This window comes from Heloderma suspectum, chromosome 1 (genome assembly GCF_057233095.1).
Source record: "Heloderma suspectum isolate Gila_16-S chromosome 1, 16-S_ref, whole genome shotgun sequence".
Classification (NCBI taxonomy): Eukaryota; Metazoa; Chordata; class Lepidosauria; order Squamata; family Helodermatidae; genus Heloderma; species Heloderma suspectum.
In genome coordinates this window covers 75,793,365-75,812,022 of record NC_139458.1, presented here as the reverse complement: position 1 = coordinate 75,812,022, position 18,658 = coordinate 75,793,365, and the positions used below count along the sequence as shown (strand labels likewise).

The 18,658-nt window shown below is 47.7% G+C and overlaps 1 protein-coding gene and 1 long non-coding RNA gene across 2 annotated transcripts in view; one reads left to right on the top strand and one right to left on the bottom strand.

Moving 5' to 3' along the window:
- Positions 1-1,711: 1,711 nt before the first annotated feature.
- Positions 1,712-17,218, bottom strand: LOC146357432 (uncharacterized). The gene is made up of 3 exons (XR_014789669.1): positions 16,990-17,218; positions 5,332-5,435; positions 1,712-2,664 (listed from the first exon to the last, which is right to left on the bottom strand). It is a non-coding gene; the product is annotated as an uncharacterized LOC146357432 (long non-coding RNA).
- Positions 17,219-17,532: 314 nt separating this feature from the next.
- Positions 17,533-18,658, top strand: part of TTC9 (tetratricopeptide repeat domain 9) — a 54,382-nt gene continuing 53,256 nt past the window's right edge. Inside the window, exon 1 of the mRNA XM_084847745.1 lies at positions 17,533-17,944. Coding sequence (XP_084703871.1) covers positions 17,533-17,944 — 412 coding nt within the window. The remainder of the gene's footprint in view (positions 17,945-18,658) is intronic.

Genomic DNA, 18,658 nt, shown 5'->3' with positions numbered 1-18,658 from the left:
GCTGAGGTCAAAGTCTGGGTTTGAGTCCATCAGCAGGGTCTGAGATCAGACAGGCACACAGCAGCAGTCCCAGGGGAGAAGCAGCAGCGGGAGGGCTGTTGAACTGCCTGCCATTTCCACCCTTTTGAAGCCTCCTCCTCCCCTTCTCCCCAGCCAGGCTCATTTGCAGCCTTGGCATCTGGCTGGGAGAGAAGCAGTCCATCCTCTGTAATATGGGGGTAACAATATTGGCCTAAATTGCATGGTTGTTGTTAGATTGGCCTTCTCCATCTTGGTGCCCTGCAGATGTGTTGGACTGCAACTGCCAGCATCCCCAGCCAGCATGGACATTGGGAGTTGAAGTCCAACACATCTGGAGGGCACCGGGTTGGGGAAGGCTGAGACCGCTAATGTCTTCTAAGAGGTTTGAGCACTTAGGGTGTGTACTAATGTACCTCTGAAGGAACGGACTGTAGCTCAGTGGCGTGGCGGAGCACACACTTTGCATTCAGAACGTCCCAGGTTCGGGCTCTGGCATCTGCAGGTAGGGACGGGTGGAGAGTCCCCTGGCTTGGGCTGGGTCCTGGGAGAAGCAGCCAGTCAATCAGGCCCTTGAGGAGGCTCTGGTAGCAGGAAGCGATGCCTGGCAAGGCGAGGCTCACGTTGTGCCAGCAGTTATGCCAGAAGAACAGCAAGGCAGAGACTAATAACACTCTGGACATAGGCCAGGGCAGCTCCTCAGCAAAGGCGCTGCTGTTCCAGCAAGAGGCTAGCAGCTTAAGTAGCCCGCTCAGGTCTCCGGGAAGCTCCACCTCCCACTGGGCGCCATCTCCAGCCTCAAAGGGCCCATGCTCATTTCTGTAGCCTTACACTCCTACATGACTGAAGGACCTGAGAGGCTTTGGGAGAGTCATTCTTGGGGGTCAAGGCTGATAGGAGGGCCAAGTCCTTGGCTCTGGGGATGTATCACGGGTTCTTGAGGGTCTTCCCTGGAGTGTGGTGACCAGGTTCTCACTGGGCTCAGAGTCACCTTTGGAGTGATGCTGGTCCTCCAGACCTGGGGTCATGACACAGAAAGACCCCTGTTTGAAACCCTGAAGTGTCACTGCTCATCACTGTAGGCAATACTGAGCTAGATAGACCAGTGGTATGCCTTAGTATAGGGCAGCTTTCTCTGTTCCTACCAGTGGAGGCTGGTGGCTCTGATGTCAGTGGGGCAGCACACTGTACAGCAGCTTTCAAGCGTGCATGCCTGGACTGTCCCATCATGTCTGCTGTCTCTGACCTATATGTGTTCATCCAAATGTATGAACAGAGCACAGTGGATAGCTCCTTTAAAGTTCTGACTGGTTTTGACTGAAACCCAGAGCAGATTCTTTGCCCCACTGACATTGAAGCCACCAGCCACCACTCGTTCCTACGTCTACTGTACTGGAGCTGGTGCAGATTGTGTGTTTTTTCTCCTGCAGAGCACAGTCCTGCAATGACATATGTACCTGGCTCCATTCTGTTCCCCCTCCATACATTCATTTCTGCATGGATGGATATGTGAACAGGGCTAAAGAAACAACGCTTTGTGAATTATGGAACCAATTGGTAAGACAGACTGTTCAGAGTGTGAGTTTGTAGTCATAAGCTGCCAGATCTTCCAGCATCATGGGGTTTGGTGGACCCAAGCCAAGGACTATTCCAAAATAATTAGTTTGGAAACAATACAAGAAGGCAAAGCATTACAGGAGAACCAAGGTTTTTACACTGTGTTTTTAATGGAGTGGGAAGATTATGTCTATATTGTTTGGCTTCTTATTTCGAAGCTAAATACGCTTATGGGTGGGGTGGAAGGGTGGCTTCTACTTATGAGGACTTGCCAGCATCTAAATAACTGATGAAAGACATCAAAAGACAACCTGGGTGTTTCTGAATTCATGGCTCAGGAATTTTCAAATGTTGTTGTAGGACTTCTGCAATAATCTAGTATCATCCTTAACAAATGAGAAGACAATTTGGTATGCAGAATATATCACCTTCATCATAGGGCCAGGTTGATGGAGAAGTGAGTGTGGTTCATGCACCTTAAAGTCCACAAGGGAGGAAACCCAAGGTCAAGAAAAGGTAGACAATACAAAAGAAAAATGGGAGAGAGTTAGACAACTATGGGACAGCCATCACAAATGACTCTCTAAGTGCTCATGATGCAAAGGAGGGACTCTTGGTAGATCTTAAAGATCACAGTGAAATGAGTATTATTATGTGTGTCTCTCTTTGGATATTTTAGGCTTTGTCAAAATCACCACCTTCAAATTGTGCTCGGGGGGGGGGGGAAGCAAGTACAGATAGTAGAGCACTGGTGTTATAAGCTCCCAGAGACCCAATCTTGTTAAGATGCTTGCAGACGCAGTCAGCAAAAACTTCTGAATAGTCATCAAAGGAAGCGCCATGAAGAGTCCCCTACAATAATCTATAGGTACTATAATATCCCAATTGCCCATTCTTGAAGGGCAATATAGTATCTTTTTTGCTGATACATTGCAACACAGATTAAAGGAGAAGACTTGGGGCTTCTCCACATGGAGCTTTTATCCTGTGATTGAGACTGGCCACCCACGGAAATTTGCAGGTCCTTTACATGACGTCGTCAACCTCCAGCCCCTCTCCTGTGCTTTCCAACCATTTCTGCGGCTTTATCTGAAATTGAGATAATGAGCTATTAAAAAAACCCAACGATTTGAATTTGTCTGTATAAAGGGGGACTTGCGCTATAACAGCAGTGCTATCTAGTGGCTGTATAATGAAATATATAGAACTTGTAGGTAAAGGCAAGGGGAGGGGGGAGGGGGGAGGAAGTGAGTGTGAAGGAGCTGACCTTAATCCTGCAAAGATTCCGGAAGTAGAAGCCCAGGTAAAGTTGTAGGATAAAAAGCCTGGTGTGGAGAAGCCCATAAACATAGCATCCATTTGAAAGTGAGGAGATATATCTAGGGAGGATCTACACCACTGTGCTGGTATTTTTTCAAAATGACATTGTTGCTCTGGGGGCACACAGTAATGAAGACAGCACAGTATCCACCATTAGTGTAGTGTAGTGGCAAGAGTGTTGGACTAGGAGCTGGGAGATCTGGGTTCTAGTCCCCACTCAGCCATGGAAGCTCACTGGGTGACTTTGGGCCAGTCACACACTCTCAGCCCAACCCACCTCACAGGGTTGTTGTTGTGAGGATAAAATGGAGAGGAGGAGGAGAATGTAAACCGCCTTGGGTTCCTTGCAAGAGGAAAAAAGGCAGGGTATAAATTCAATCAATCAATCAATTTTTATAATGCAATCAAGTGCCATGCACAAATGCATAGTGTTCTAATTGTGGGAGAAGTTGGAGGCATTCAAAAGGTCATGTTTGTATTTGTAGCACAAGTGCATGAAACAAGCCTTAATATAGTGATGCAATTGTGGGGCAAATGGGAGGGCATGCTGCCATTTCAGTTTCCTTTTGCTCCTGCTCTTTTTTAGTCCACTGACTGCATGCACCACTTCGATGGTGCACAGCAATTGAAGTTTAAAAATAAATTACATGGTAATTCAGAACTTTGCAGCTCTGTACGTGCACAGTTAAAAATAGCCACAAAAATCATGGAGGAGAAGTGGGGGGAGGTCATGATGCTGTTTTGGGAGTTTGTTTTGGTTTGTTTTTCCTTGCTAGCAACTCACATAAAATCAGTGCAAGGAACAAACAAGGAGTGAAAAGAGGAGGAGAAAGACATGAGAGGGGGAAAGAAGATGGGGGGAAATGTTGCAAAATAGGTTCTACAGCTTTAAAACCACTCCTACCTCTAAGAGTTAAAATCCCACTAGGTGGAACACACGTCTCTGTAGCACAGGGGTAGGCAACCTTTTTGGACCTGTGGGTACATTTGGCAATTTGGGAAACTGTCCTGGGCACCAGTACAAAATGGCTGCCATGGAAGGCATAGAAAAGTACAAGTAACCTGGCCAAAAATCTGAATATGAGGCAGAGGTGGGGTCTGAGGCTCAACACACTAAACAACTCATTTGAACCTACAGTTGCTAAGAAAATGTGTTAATCTTTTTTCTTTTTAAGTGGAAATGGGGGCACTTTGGGGGGCATCAGGAAAGGTGTCCAGGGCTACACCGGTTCTCACAGGCACCATGTTGCCTCCCCTGTTGTAGTACATGGAAACCACAAGCACAGGGGGAAAAAACATTGTGGGTTGGAAAACAGTGGCATATTGAGGGAGATGCAGCATCAGCACAGTGGGTAGGGGAGCGCACCACATGTCTCGTGTGTGAGTCAGATGGTAGAGTACCAGGATAAAATGCTTGTGTAGATTAGCCCCTAAATTAAAATTCGAAGCCACAAAAAGCAACAAATTCAAGTATTGTGTTTTCTGATTTCATGGCACCAGAAACCGATCATGATTGGCAGGTTTTTAACATCTAGCTAAAAAATATACGATAAACACATTCTGTAAAGATTAGTGGGGAAATGAGAGCAGCAGAGCCCTATTCTTTGCCCAGAGAAAGCAAGTTCTGTGAGATGAGTTAGGCAGGTGGCAAATGTAGAACACAATGGAAAGAAAAACAATGCAGGAAGCAAGAGGATATGATGTAACAATACAAATTCAATATGCCATAGTCTGGCATTATTAATTGACTGGCTTTCCTACTCCCCACAATGAGGTGAATTCCCAGTCTTTGATTGTTTAGACTTCTGACAAAAAAGCAATGCAATATGTGTAGTAAATAGATCTGGAAGGAGGAAGGAAAAGAATATGAATTTTGAAAATCCCAGATCTTTCTAGGAGAAGCAATTAACTACTTTAACCTGATTTTACACCGTGCAAAACAACAACCCCTATCTCTTCCCTATCTGGATTTTATAAGTGAAATCTTTCTTGGAACAGAAGGTTAGTATGACAAAGGATTACTTAAAACTGGAGATGGATGGTATCAGCAACTGATTTTAAGGAGATGGAAAAAATCCCATTTTATGGGCATGGCTCTGTCCATTTAATGATTCTGCAAAACCACAGAATTTGGTATTTGTCACAGAACTCTGCATTCTACCAATATTCTCATCTGTCTCTCTCCCTCACCATCCAATGTTTCTAGGCCATTCCATATGACAACCAGGAAATTGTGTGGTGATGCCTGGTGAAATCTCTGAAGCCAGGAAGGGTTTTTTTTCAATAGGGATGGGATTCTCTACTCTGCATAGCTCTTTGCCAATAAATAAAATTATTGTCGAATTGCTGCCCTATAATGGTACCCAAACCAAACTTGTCATGTGAGATGGGCTGCCCCGCCCCCCGCCTAATGTTAGGGCCACCCGCAACACTCACCATTCTACACATTTTTGAAACTGCAGACATCTTAAGGTCCTGTCAGCATAACATGCCCTTCGTCTTTTCCAGTTTTGTCAGTATGTTTGTAGTCAAATTAACCACTGAGCAGGATAAGAACAAAAACAAACATTGTAAACTAGTCGAGAGATTCCCCTGGGTTAATGTATATGTTTCCTCTTGTCCCAGCAGCCTAATATCTAACGTTTTAAATTAAAATATGAAGGACAGCAAACAAGCAAAGTTGCAAACTGATCAAATACAGAGACAAATCATGGCCTTGGCACATGTGTTTGAAATCGGAACAGCTTGTACTGTTTGATCATGTCCATTATTATTCACTATCAGCAAACCATGAAATTTTGCCTGTACGAATGTTTGAGGAATGGCTCCATATGCATCCAGAGGTGCTTGGAAAATAATTCATTCGCTATGGTTTATTTTGTCATGGACTCTTGTTCAGCTATCTGCTTGTGAAATATATGCTCCGTAATATGGGAAGTACTCAACAATGAAATGGAGCCAGACACATCTGAGTTGTAGTGGGAAAAGGGAAATAATAATTTTGTACACTGGGAATGCTGATGCTGGTAGAAGTGTCCAGTCTATTTGCTTTAGCAGCAAATACAATCCATTAGTAGAAAATGTTCATTGTGTATTATTCATCAAAGCTGTATGCTTGAGTCACTAGGGGTCACTAACAGTACAATCCTATGGATGTCTACTCAGAAGTAAGTCCCACTGAGTATACCCAGATAAGCAGGCATAGTATTGCAAATCAACTACATGTTTGGGGGAGCGCATGATTGCTGTGGTACTGTCCGTACAGCCACCATGGCCTATGCTGGCTTCTATTCGATGGAGAGTTGCTATTGCCTGGCTGCAGCTGTTGAACAGAAATAGATGGAGAATAGATTCATGGCAGGTCCATGATGGGTGCAACATGTCTACTCTGCATACAAAATACAGTTTGGTCACCCCCTGACGAGCGACGTTAATGCAAACCTGTGTTCCTAATATTATGCAGTAACGTGATAAAGGAATTGGGATGGACAGCCAGTGCAGCCAAACAGATATTCCTCGTTTGTCCCCCCCTTTAATCTTGAATATATCCAAGTGGGCTCCTTTAAAGCTTGCTATTAAAAAGCCCCCCACCCCCACCCAGCACACACACCTGCAAAAATCTGAAATGGCTCCCCTAATTTAACTGGAATCCTTTTATCCAATAGAAAGCAGGGGAGCAGGACAACAAAAGATCCCCATCTATGTCTTCTCAACACCTTCCCAAAGCCACAGGTCCTATGGTTACTTGAACCATGACAACTAAACCATTTAAAAAACATTGTGCTTGTAGTGCAGCTATAGCCTGACAGTATTATATCATGTACAAATGGTCCCCCTTAATTAGTTCTACATCAGTCACCTTGTAAGCTGGTGAAATATGACCTCTATTTAAAGAAAGGGTTTTCCTGTTTGATTCTCTCTTAGGGTGCAACCCTATGCATGTTTAGACAGAAAAAAGTCCTACAACTCCCAGCATTCCCCAGGTAGCACTTTTTTTTCTGCCTAAACTCGCATAGGATTGCACCATCAATTATTCTTCTTGCTTCCTTGACGGATCTGTCAAAAGACTTACGCAATGCTTATATGTCTTCTCCTGTTCCACTTGTCTGAATAAGAACCACTTTTTTAATTTGGGGGGACAAGATAAAATAAATGTGAGTGGCAGTGCCTAATATAAGATTGGGAAATAAATAATGATGTTTAGCTAGACTAGTGTTGACAGATTTTAGCAGCAGTTGCTGAACACACTAAATTTCAAAAAGAAAGGCCTGGGGATACTGTCTGTGAAGAGTAGACCATTCAGATATGATCTATGGGTTGCTCTTTTGGGGATGAGAGAGTCTACCTCTGATGTCATTTCTCCACCCAAGGTACCTGGCAGCAGTCGCAAGAGAAATCACTCTCAACTCTTGAGGGAACAGGCAGTATTTCCCCCCCCTCTAGCCATAATTCCCATCAAAGTCAGACACAGCTTTTGGCAACACACAAAAAAGGCAGAATTGAGCTATAATGCCTACGTATTGGTTTACAGCAGTTTTCAAATGGTGTTGCAGTGAGCCGTGGGCTTCCTCAATGACAATACCAGCAACAGAAGACAAGCTTTCCTTAGGGACAGCTGCCCGACAATCTCAGTCTTCCCCCGCAATGAGCAGCAGGGGAGTGTGGGGTGTGTTCTAGCGTGCATTCTCAGCTCACAAAAATGTGACCAGACATGCCATGTTAGTTGAGCATGTGTCCTAAAACGCATCCCAGAATCCTCTGGGATACCCTCATAGGGATTCCCTCGCAGATGTGCAGGGTCTCCTCACAACACAAATCAATTGTCAGGGTGGAAACTGAGCCAATAGAGCCCCAGAGCAGTTCTGATTCTGAGGAGGAACAGCAATCCATGGGAGACGAGCTTGCTCATCTCTCACAGGCACAGCAGTTGGCAGAGATTCCTTCTGCCAGCATTCCTGGGATAGATAGTGACCCTGGCAGTGAGAGAACGCTGGAGGGGGGCTTGCTGGATGCTCGGCACAGATGCAGGGAGTGGCGACAGATGGAGGGCGCGGAAAGGAGACACTCTGCTCGTTTGGCACACAAACAACGGTCACGTCCCAAGGACCCAAGGGAAAGAGGGAGGGTCTCTCCCTAGCCCATAAGTTCAGGGTCTTCCCGTGATTCTCCTTCAAACGGGGACCAACTGCCTTACCTGGAGCTTAGGCTACTCAGCTGTCTTTCCCCAGGGCTGTTCCTTGCTTTGGCGCTAGCGACTAGTATTCTGAAAGAGTCATAAAGGAATAAAGTCTTGGAAATAATTCCTCGTCGTCTGTGTCCTGAGTTGGCTATTGGTGGGGACTGCAAGAGGCAGCTAGGGCGCTCCTGACATCAATGTGGAACAGGCTCCCTGAAGGTACAAACTTTGAAATTTGCTGGTGTTAGCATGCATGCGCATGCGTGCATGTGTTTAAATGCAAAAGAGCATCTGCCATGAATATCTCTGTACTTTTACATACCATTTATTAATTTATATAACGAATGTTTATGCCACCCTTCAGTCCTGCTTCCAGGGTGGTTTACGTAAAAAAAAAAAAAAAAATACAACTGAGGTGTATAAAACTATGTATGATGTGGAGAAAGGGGATAGAGAGAAGTTTTTCTCCAAAGCCTAGAACCCAGGGTCATCTAATGAAGCTAAATGATCAGTAGCATGGTGGTTCAGTCACAAGGCAAGATCAGGAATACATGGCACTGAAGCTGGTAGAACAATGTTCCACCACTGGCTAGGATGAAATTTAACCCTTATACAGCCAAAGCTTCTTGAGCTTCACCCAGGGCTCAGGTGCAGTTACATTATAGCCCTCTGGCAAAGGCCCTACTAATGAGGAGCCCTCTTCTCTTGAAGAGTCCTCCTTTGTAATCAAGCACTCCTTCTCAAATAAGTCTTACTGGCTTGAAGGGATGGCAGAGAATTCCGCCACAGACTCCAATGAGGCCGGATTCCGTGGCTGAATGGAACACTTACCTCTGCCTCTCTGTGGAATCCTCTTCGGCCGGATCCTCCAGCTCTGGATTGCCAGCGATACGGCCACCATGCTGTATCGCTGGCTGAAGGGGACTGACTGCCATTTGTGGCTGTCAAGGTCTTAGTTTAAGGTAAATGCAGCCGTAAATGGCTGCATTTAGCTTAAACTAAGACCTTTACGGCTGCAAATGGCATCCTGGACGCCATTTATGTCTGTGCTTTTCATTCACATGTGGGCTACGCAAATATTTGCATAGCCTATCATGTAAAACAGGGACGCAAATGGCTACGCAAATATTTTTCACGCAATAGGCTATGCAAATATTTGTGTACCCTATCACGTGAATTAAAAGCACAGACGCAAATGGCATCCAGGACACCATTTGTGGCCGTAAAGGTCTTAGTTTAAGCTAAATGCAGCCATTTACGGCTGCATTTACCTTAAACTAAGACCTTTACGGCCACCAATGGCATCCTGGATGCCATTTGCGTCCGCAGTCACTCAAGTCCCCTTCAGCCAGCAGTACAGCATGGCGGCCGTATCACTGGCGTTTCGGACCCAGCTGGCAGCTCTGCAGAATCATTGTGGAATCGCTGGTGGAACTTAAGAATCAGTCCTATATTTAATTGGGCAAATGTATACTCTGCCCTGACTGGATGATGGTCACATAATGGACTGGGATTTCTCTCTGTGTGTGATGTGTCTCTGAAACAGGACTGGTCATTCTGACATTCCACTGCAAGCATTCAAGTGATGTACCACTCCATAGACTGGAGGCATGCAGCCCAGGCGTCAGAATGGGTTTCTTCTCCCATTCAGTATCTACTTTCTGATCTACCAGTACATTCCTTTAAAAACAGCAACAACAACTCACCTTGTATTTTAGCATCAGCCCCAGAAGCCTCCTCAGATCTCTGCCAGCTAAAATGGCTAGCCTCGGAGAGCTACTCAGATAATTGTCTTCTTCTTGGTAATCTATGTGTTTCAAAATAATCCCATGTAGCCTGGGGTAAATTCCTTCTTTCCCCTAGCCATGCCCTGGAATGTGCATATGCTCTGCTACAAAGCACCCTGATGGACCTTTCAAGTCAAGTATGGACATGGACAGACTTTCAGTCCCATTTGCATTGTGTCCGTATAGTCAACAAAATACTGTCTTGTTATCGTCATAAACATTAAGCACATAGTCATAGAAACACAGACAGAGGAATGTCTGGGGATATCCTTGTCATAGCTACCCAATCCCCTTCTCCTGAGCCCACTTTTTTTCCCCCTCAAGACTTTTACCAGGCTGATTTTAATCTTTTAAAAACCTAAATAATCTTCATGTTAACAAAAAAAGCTACACATATTTGCATTTGCTCACATTTATCCCTTAATGCCCTTACTTTGCCTCTCCCTCCATTCTCTCTCCACTGTCAAATTTACATTGTAAGCTCCCTTGGGCAGTGACCTTTGTTTTTTGTTTTTCTGTTTTTGCTCATGCTGCAAAGTGCCATATACATTGATGGTTCCCTTTAGATAATAAATGAGCAAAAAACCTAGAAGCAGAGAATTAGCCCCCAATGACCCACTTTGTAAATTGCCCACTTCAGCATGCAGTGTGTGAGAGAGAATGACAGAGAGAGAGAGAGAGAGAGAGAGAGAGAGAGAGAGAGAGAGAGAAGGGTGGGAGGGAGGGAGAATGATTGGCTAGGTTCACCCAACATGAATCATGTTGAACCCTTGGTTTGTTGTTGCATTGTTTTTGGTTAACAAACCATGGTTTGTTAGTGCAGCTGGCTTCACACAACACAACAACCCACAGTTCAACAGTGACCCACAGTTCAACAACAACCTGCACTCTGGCTTGTCATGTTGTGTGAACCAGGTCAGAGAGAGAGAGAGAGAGAGAGAGAGAGAGAAGTATTTAGCATACAGAACTACTTTACCACCTACTATATGCACTGCCAGTGGCATCATCGGATTTCAAAAGTGTTGGCATTATTGCTATTTGGCATCACCTGTAGCCCAAGACCTTTGACTGCAAGGGTGGTGTGCTGAGCACATACAGGGAGAGGCCTGTTGATAGGGGGTGGAACCGGAGTGAATGGTAGGTTGCTGAGGGCCAAACTAGATGATACGTCAAATGTGTGGTTGCATTTCATGGGTCTATTTTTTTACTTTATAAATCGTGTGTGTGTGACTAGGATCAGGACTGTCATGTACAGGGTGTGGGGTTTAATGCTTCCCCACAGTCCCAATAAAAAATGTCCCCCACCAGGATGCTACTACATGCCCTAGGAGAGAAGCTGCCCTCGGCACCCATCCTTTCAGGTTGCAGTGGAAATCTGTGGCCTTCAGCTTAATGTCATGTGGCCCTCAGCATCATCTAGCTCTTTGGACACTACAGGTCTACTCTTGCGCTCCTCTGAGCATCCTCTTCTACTTTGCATGTATCTGAGAGAGAGAAAGTGGCTCTGGCCCCATCTACCATCCGTGGCACCACACAACTGACTTTTTCCATGGCACAAAGTCTCTTCATATGAAAAAGTTCTCCCACCCCTGCTTTAAGGCCAGACTGCTGCCAGGAGGACCTGGGTTCAATAATAGCAGAAATCTAGGACTCATAGAGTGCAGCCTTGCAGAGAGTGTGATGCAGCTAGTGATATCAGTGTCTGAGTGATGCCTTTTCTACATGAGGCATTTATTGTGTGCTTGTCATTCCCTACTCATAGTTGTTTATGGGTTCTTCAGATGACGTCAAGACCCTCCAGTTTTGCTTCTGTGTCTAACCAGCACTTTTGGTGAGGTTTTTTAAAGCAGGGAAAATGCCACATTTAGGGCACCATCCTATGCATGTTTACACAGAAAAAAAAGTCCTACAATTCCCATGGCTGGCTGGGGCATGCTGGGAACTGTAGGACTTCTTTCTATCTAAACATGCATAGGTTTGCTCCTTTAATTGTGAAAGCAAAGAAAGTGTGATTTCCTCTTGCGTAATGCTCTATTCCACTATACCACAGTGCCACCTAGAGGTTGTGAAGTGGAAAAGCAGGAAAGGAAATACTCCTTGTGCAATGCTCGGATCGGATCTCAATTCTGCAACAAAAGTGAAAGTAGATACAGTGGATTGACAGCCAATTAACAACCTTGGGTAAAAAAGCTCTGAAGCCTTCTAGATATCAGCTATGCCTCCCACGGAAATGTGATGGGGCAGAGAGACTCTTGTCAGTTTGGTGGTCTAGAGAGCCTGACTGTAGCATCTCATACAATTCAGAAAAACCAGAAGAACTTTGAGCAGAATTTTGTAACCTTACCAGACCTGTGTAGGTTATCCATTGAGTAATGCCAAAGCATACTAATTCAAGGTGTATGAAGGGAGCTTTCATTCCACAGAATTAAAACAGACACACCCTGGTATGTGCAGACACAGAGACACTTCTAGACAGCCAAGCAATCATACCCAGGAGCATTCAGGCAAATAGGCAACAACCTGGATAATGCAAAAGCTGCAGCCTTCCCTAACCCAATGCCCTCCTGATATGTTGGACTACAACTTCCATTAACCCCAGAAAGCACAGACAATGGCCACAGTGGCAGGGGATGGTGAGGGTCGTAGTCCCGGAGTGGGCTGGGTTGGCAGTGTTTTGGGGTGAAATATTATCATCCACTTAAAAACTGCACCTGAAGATTACATGTGAAAGGTGCAAATTGACATCTCCAGTCCTATGGATTAGTTTAAGCTTCAGGCTCTACCCACTTTCAGGGGCAGGGAGAGGGAAGGAGGAAATCACCAAAGACACCACTGCTGCACTAAGCTTCAGCATCTATAAACTGCTGCTGCCTTGGGGCCAATTCACACATGTGTGTTGCCAGTTTTTTCATCTGTGCCATTGTGTACATGAGTACATATTGTGAGAACATGTGACAGCCAGCCACAACAGCTCTGTAGTTACATCTCTGTAGATTGTGGGGAAGGGACCATAGCTTAGTGGTAGAGCACATGATACCAGTGCCCTCAAGATGTGCTGAACCACAACTCCCATCACCCCCAGCCACACAGTCATGGCATGCTGTCTGAGGATGATGGGAGTGGTAGTCCAATCCACTTGGGGGGAGTACCAGGTTGGAGAAGACTAGGGTAGACAATATTGGGCTAAATAGATAGTCTGGCCTGCAGTTTCCTATATTCCCATCCCTGTCTCTATTAGTCCACTTTACCAAATGGACAACTGAGAGCAACTTGCCCATTGAGGACACCATATAAATTCATGGCAGAGCTGGAATTATTTTCTGCCTAGACTGGAGCAGTGGGCAGAAAATAACAGAATGAAATTTAATAGGGATAAATGCCAAGTTCTGCACCTAGGAAAAAGAAACCAAAGGCACAGTGACAAGATGGGGCATACGTGGCTCAACAACACTACAAGCGAGGAGGACCTTGGAATTGTTGTCGATCACAAGCTGAATATGAGCCAATAATGTGATGTGGCTGCAAAAAAGGCAAATGCCATTTTGGGCTGCATTAATAGAAGCATAGTTTCCAAATCCCAAGAAGTACTAGTTCCCCTCTACTCAGCACTGGTTAGGCCTCATCTTGAGTACTGTGCCCAGTTCTGGGCACCACATTTTAAGAGGGATGCAGACAAGCTGGAGAGGGTTCAGAGGAGGGCAACAAAGATGATCAGGGGACTGGAAACAAAGCCCTATGAAGAGAGACTGAAATAACTGGGCATGTTTAGCCTTTAGAAAAGAAGACTGAGGGGAGATATGATAGCGCTCTTCAAGGACTTGAAAGGTTATCACAGAGAGGAAGGTCAGGATCTCTTCTCGATCATCCCAGAGTGCAGGACACGGAATAATGGGCTCAAGTGACAGGAAGCCAGATTCCGCCTGAACATCAGGAAAAACTTCCTGACTGTTAGAACAATACGACAATGGAACCAATGACCTAGGGAGGTGGTGGGCTCTCCCACACTGGAGGCATTCAAGATGAGGCTGGAGAGCCATCTGTCGGGGATGCTCCGACTTGGATTCCTGTATTGAGCAGGGGATTGGACTCAATGGTCTTGTAGGCCCTTCCAACTCTACTATTCTATGATTCTAATTTGGACCCAAGGTCTCAACCCAAGCTCAAGCCCCCTGTTCCCTGTAGGAAATGAAACACAAGATCCTTTGTATGGCAAAACTGCTGTCCTTCAGTGTAGCTCTACGAACAGAGAAAACATTTGCTCAATATCATAGCTTGGAGACAATTGATGATTATAACACTCTTGACTAACCGGAGGGTTCTGGGGTAAAACGTGCTATTTATTAGAAGAGTATAATAGAAAACATCCAGACTTCATCATTGATCTTGTCTTTCTTGTCTATAGCCCTGATGATGTTGGTATTCAAATTCTTCATGAGTTATTTATGGGCTTTCAGCCCCTCTTCTTTTTATTTTATCTCCTTCCCAGGCTTTATCAGCCTAGGTTTTTCTGCACGAGTAAATCCTGCCATGTTTGACAAAGTATGTCATGCACTGTCATCTTCCCCTGGAGCAGTGTAGGAATCAGCTGCATTGTTTGGCGTGGACAGTGTCAGATAAGTGTTGAAGCCCATGACAATGAAAACATTGCTAGCTCCCTAGGACAATTTCCCTTCCCACCCCCCTCAGGCAAAGATAATACTATAAAACTCAGCAGTGTGCATTTTATTGGGTGGAATTCATCAAAATGCAATTAAACGCTATCAACAAAGAGATTGATTGAGACGTTTATACCTGAACTGGATGTTGTTGCCAAAAGATGACTAAATGCAGCCTAGTAGGAATTTTGCATCCTTGCCTTCTATGAGTCGCCTACACACTGACTGTAATATATATGGTGAAGACACACACATTCCTTCCCTAATTTCTGCCACACATCATCTTTTGTTGCATAATTTCACTCTCTCTCTCACCCCCACCCCCACAAGTCTTTCTTTTAATCACACCTATAAGGCTAAAAGATATGACGCCGGAAGATGAGCCCCTCAGGTCGGAAGGTGTCCAATATACTACTGGGGAAGAGCAGAGGGTATTTCCAAGTAGCGCCAGAAAGAGTGAAGCAGCTGGGCCAAAGCCGAAAGGACACTCAGCTGTGGATGTGTCTGGTGGTGAAAAGAAAATCCGATGCTGTAAAGAATGAATATGAACTTGAGCACGCTCCGGGAGAGAGCGCAGGACAGGAAGACCTGGCGTGCTATGGTCCATGGTGTCACGAAGAGTCGGACACGACTGAACGACTGAACAACAACAACAACATAGCTATTTGCAAGCCATCTAACCTACATGTTCATGCACAGATGAATATTCACTTTCAATGATCCCTAGATCATGCACAGCCAGTCAATTTTTTAAACCACAAGAAATAAAGGATGGAGATGATTTGAGTATCTCCTAAGGAGGTCCTTTTCAGCAAATGCTAAGACCATCTCTTGGCAAGGTGTTTCAGAATCACAGGGATCTTGTGGAAGTTTGGGTGAGCTGCAAATCTTGAAGGAAGACGTGTGTCTTATAGAGATACCAAGGGGAAGTTGGGCTTTTGATAAGCTAGCCGATGTCCAATGGCCCTTTGTCAAATTTATTTAATACTAGGTCTGCATCATCGTTTTATTTTCAAAGATCATCATCACAGAAGAAAATAGCAAACATATTTCCATTATTATAACGTGAAATTTCAAAATGTAGGGCACAATCCATCAGGAAGTTGTCATGCATATGTTTCATTGAAATGAATGGAAGTAGTGCAGTCATTTCAGTGGGACTTGCACAAAACAACTCCCTGATGGATTGTGCCCATACAACTTGTGTTCCTAAAATATATCATTTTTGCCTTCAAAGCTGCTTCTCAGATCTTTGCCAGTGTCTGTACTTCTGTATTTGCATTGCTCTATTACGCCCCAGTGGAGTGGGACAACCAGCAGAGCGCCCCGTGCCGACCACACATCTTTTTTGTGCCCGGACTGGGCTTGGATCGGCCTCCTCACGTGGAAGCAGTCAAGCAAAATGGCTGTGTGCAACTGTGGTGCACACGTCCTCTTTGGGCAGCAACTCTAGAACTTCAATTCACCCCACCTGAGTCAAAGTGGAAACACCAGATGTGCTGTTCTGGCAGAGCTTCCAGCAAGCGGTGCTACTACCAAGGAACTGGGCAGAGCAGAAGACCATGAATAGCTGGGGACTAGGAGAAGCTTGTGGCCACATCCTGAAGGGTTAACCTTGAGAGAAATGGTCTGTTCTGGATGCATGTGGAATAGGACCAACAAGGGAATAGCAGACCAGGCCACTTCAGAGGTCAGGAGGACCTAAAAGTTACTGTTATTTTATTTTTTAATTTTATTTTATTGCATTTATATCCCGCCTTTTTTCCTGTTGCAAGGAACCCAAGGCGGCTTACATGATCCTCCTCCTCTCCATTTTATCCTCACAACAACCCTGTGAGGTAGGTTGGGCTGAGAGTCTGTGACTGGCCCAAAGTCACCCAGTGAGCTTCCATGGCTGAGTGGGGACTAGAATCCAGATTGCTGGGCTCCCAGTCCAACACTCTAGCCACTACACCACACTGGCTCTCAGTTATTTTCTGTTAGGAAGAAAATAGGATTTCCCAGATCAAAATTTCACTTTGTGGGACACCACGGAGCTGATGCATCACCCACAACTGTTGGCCCAGTCATGTTCCAAAATAAGGCGTGCTGTGCAACAGGGTACAATGCTGCATGTGCTGTACATGTAGTGGGTGCAGGAAAGCGATGGAAAGGCCGAAGAGAACTCCCAAGGCCATGGAGGCATTCAAGGGCCAAAGAAACCCCAGGGGTCGATCAAGCGCTCCAGCCTGGAGTTCCCCGGAGCAGCTGGCTTTCCTCTCCCCTGTCCTCCGCTCCAGTCACTGCTGCCATTTCAAACGGCAAAGCGCATATGACGCACCCACGGCTCCCGCTTGCTGCCCGTGTGCCACAAGCAGGCACCAGGTGCTGCGCTCCTGCCGCCGCCAAGCGCGGCCGCTGGTCCCCATCTTCCCGCTTTCGCTCCCCGCCCCAGCTTTCCCCGCAAGGGCGCCTGCGCCTTTAAGAACCCACTTACCTTGCTGTAAACAGCAAAGGAGGTGGGCTTTGGGCCCGAGTTGTGGTGCGTGGGCTCGCGCGCGCGCTCCCCCGCCCTGCGTCACCTCATAGGGTTCCCCGCTCCTCTTCATCCCCGTTTCTCCTCATCCCGCCGCCGCCGCCATCGCTCCTGGTGCCTCCCGGAGCCCGCAGAGCTGCCCGCCTTCCTCCGCCTGCCGCCGCCGCCGCGCCTGCGCCTCCCCGTTCTCCTGGGTGCGGGAAGCTCCTTCCGGGTTAGCCCGAACTGCCCCCATCCTAGCCGTCTTCCCCGGCACTCGGGAGCCGAGCCAGGCAGCCAGGCAGCCGACGCCAGGAGGAGCGCGGCGCCGGCTCCCCGCTCCTCGCGGGAGGATGGGCGCGCGGAGCCGCGCCGCGCCAAGGGGTGGCACCAGCCCGAGCAAGCCGGGAGGCTGTGCCGCCTGCTGAGGCTCCTCGCAGGCAGGCAAGGAGGCGGGTTCGCGCCCGCCCGCCCCGAGCCGCCGCCGCCCTGCGAGCGAGGAGCCGCGGCGGAGCAGCGGCGGGCATGGAGCGGAAGAGCCCCGCTGCGGCGGGGAGGCTGCACCCGGGCAGCCGGGCAGCCGGCGACGGGCACTGCGCCCGGGGCAGCGGTGGCGAGGGCGGCGGGCCGGGGGCGGCGTCCCCGCGCAGCGGCGACAGCCAGCCGGCCGCCGGCGGCGCGACCGCGGAGCCCGGCGCGCTCATCCGGAGAGCGCTGGAGTTCAAGAGCCAAGGCGCGCAGTGCTACAAGGACAAGAAATTCCGCGAAGCCATCGGCAAGTACCACCGGGCGCTGCTGGAGCTGAAGGGGCTGCCGCTGGCCCGGGAGGAGCGCGACGACGCCGGCGCCTCGGCCGCGGGCGGCGCGGGCGCCCTCACGGACGAGCAGCGGCGCGTCCTGGAGAGCGTCGAGATCGACTGCTACAACAGCCTGGCAGGTCAGCCGAGGGGCTCGCCGGCGCCCGTCCCGTCCCGTCCCGTCCTGCGGGGGTCTGTCGGGGGGCGCACGCTCCGCCGCCCTCGCCCGGCCGCTTGGGCTGCGCTGCCGCTGGACTTTGCCTTGGAAGCAGGCGGGGAGCCGAGCGGGGGCGGTCGCCGGTCGACCGCGGTGGTGCGCGGGGTTGCTTGGGAAGGGCAGGCGCGACCGCCGGCGGCCCTCCTCTCCGCCGCGCCTCCGCTCCTGGAGCCCCGGCGCTGATGAACTGCGGGGCGAGTTTTGCCAGCTCCTGCCGTAGCGTCAGGCGGTAGATCATCAGCGGTGCAGCTCGGGCTGGGCCTTGGGGCCGAAGTCCCGGGCCGGGTGGGGGCGGGGGCAAACGACCCCTCCGGGAAGGGCAGGTGCGGAAGCAAACTGCCGCAGTCATGGTGGTGCTATGGCTGAAGTGAGGCTAAAATGCAAAACTGCACGTGCTCAGAGGTTGGTTGGTTGGTTGGTTGGTTGGTGTTTTAAATCAGGCTTGGCAAACAGTTTTGTTGCTGTTGTTCTAACAAATCAGGAACGTCCAAGGCGTTTTAAAGGATGGAGTGGAAGTTGGGGCAGGAAGGAAGAGAGATATTAGTTGCGTGCTTCACAACTGGAGTAATACAGATGGTCATCTAAAGGGTGAGGCCTAATAAGACTGTTAGGTCCAGGGTCTAAAGCTACCTAAAAT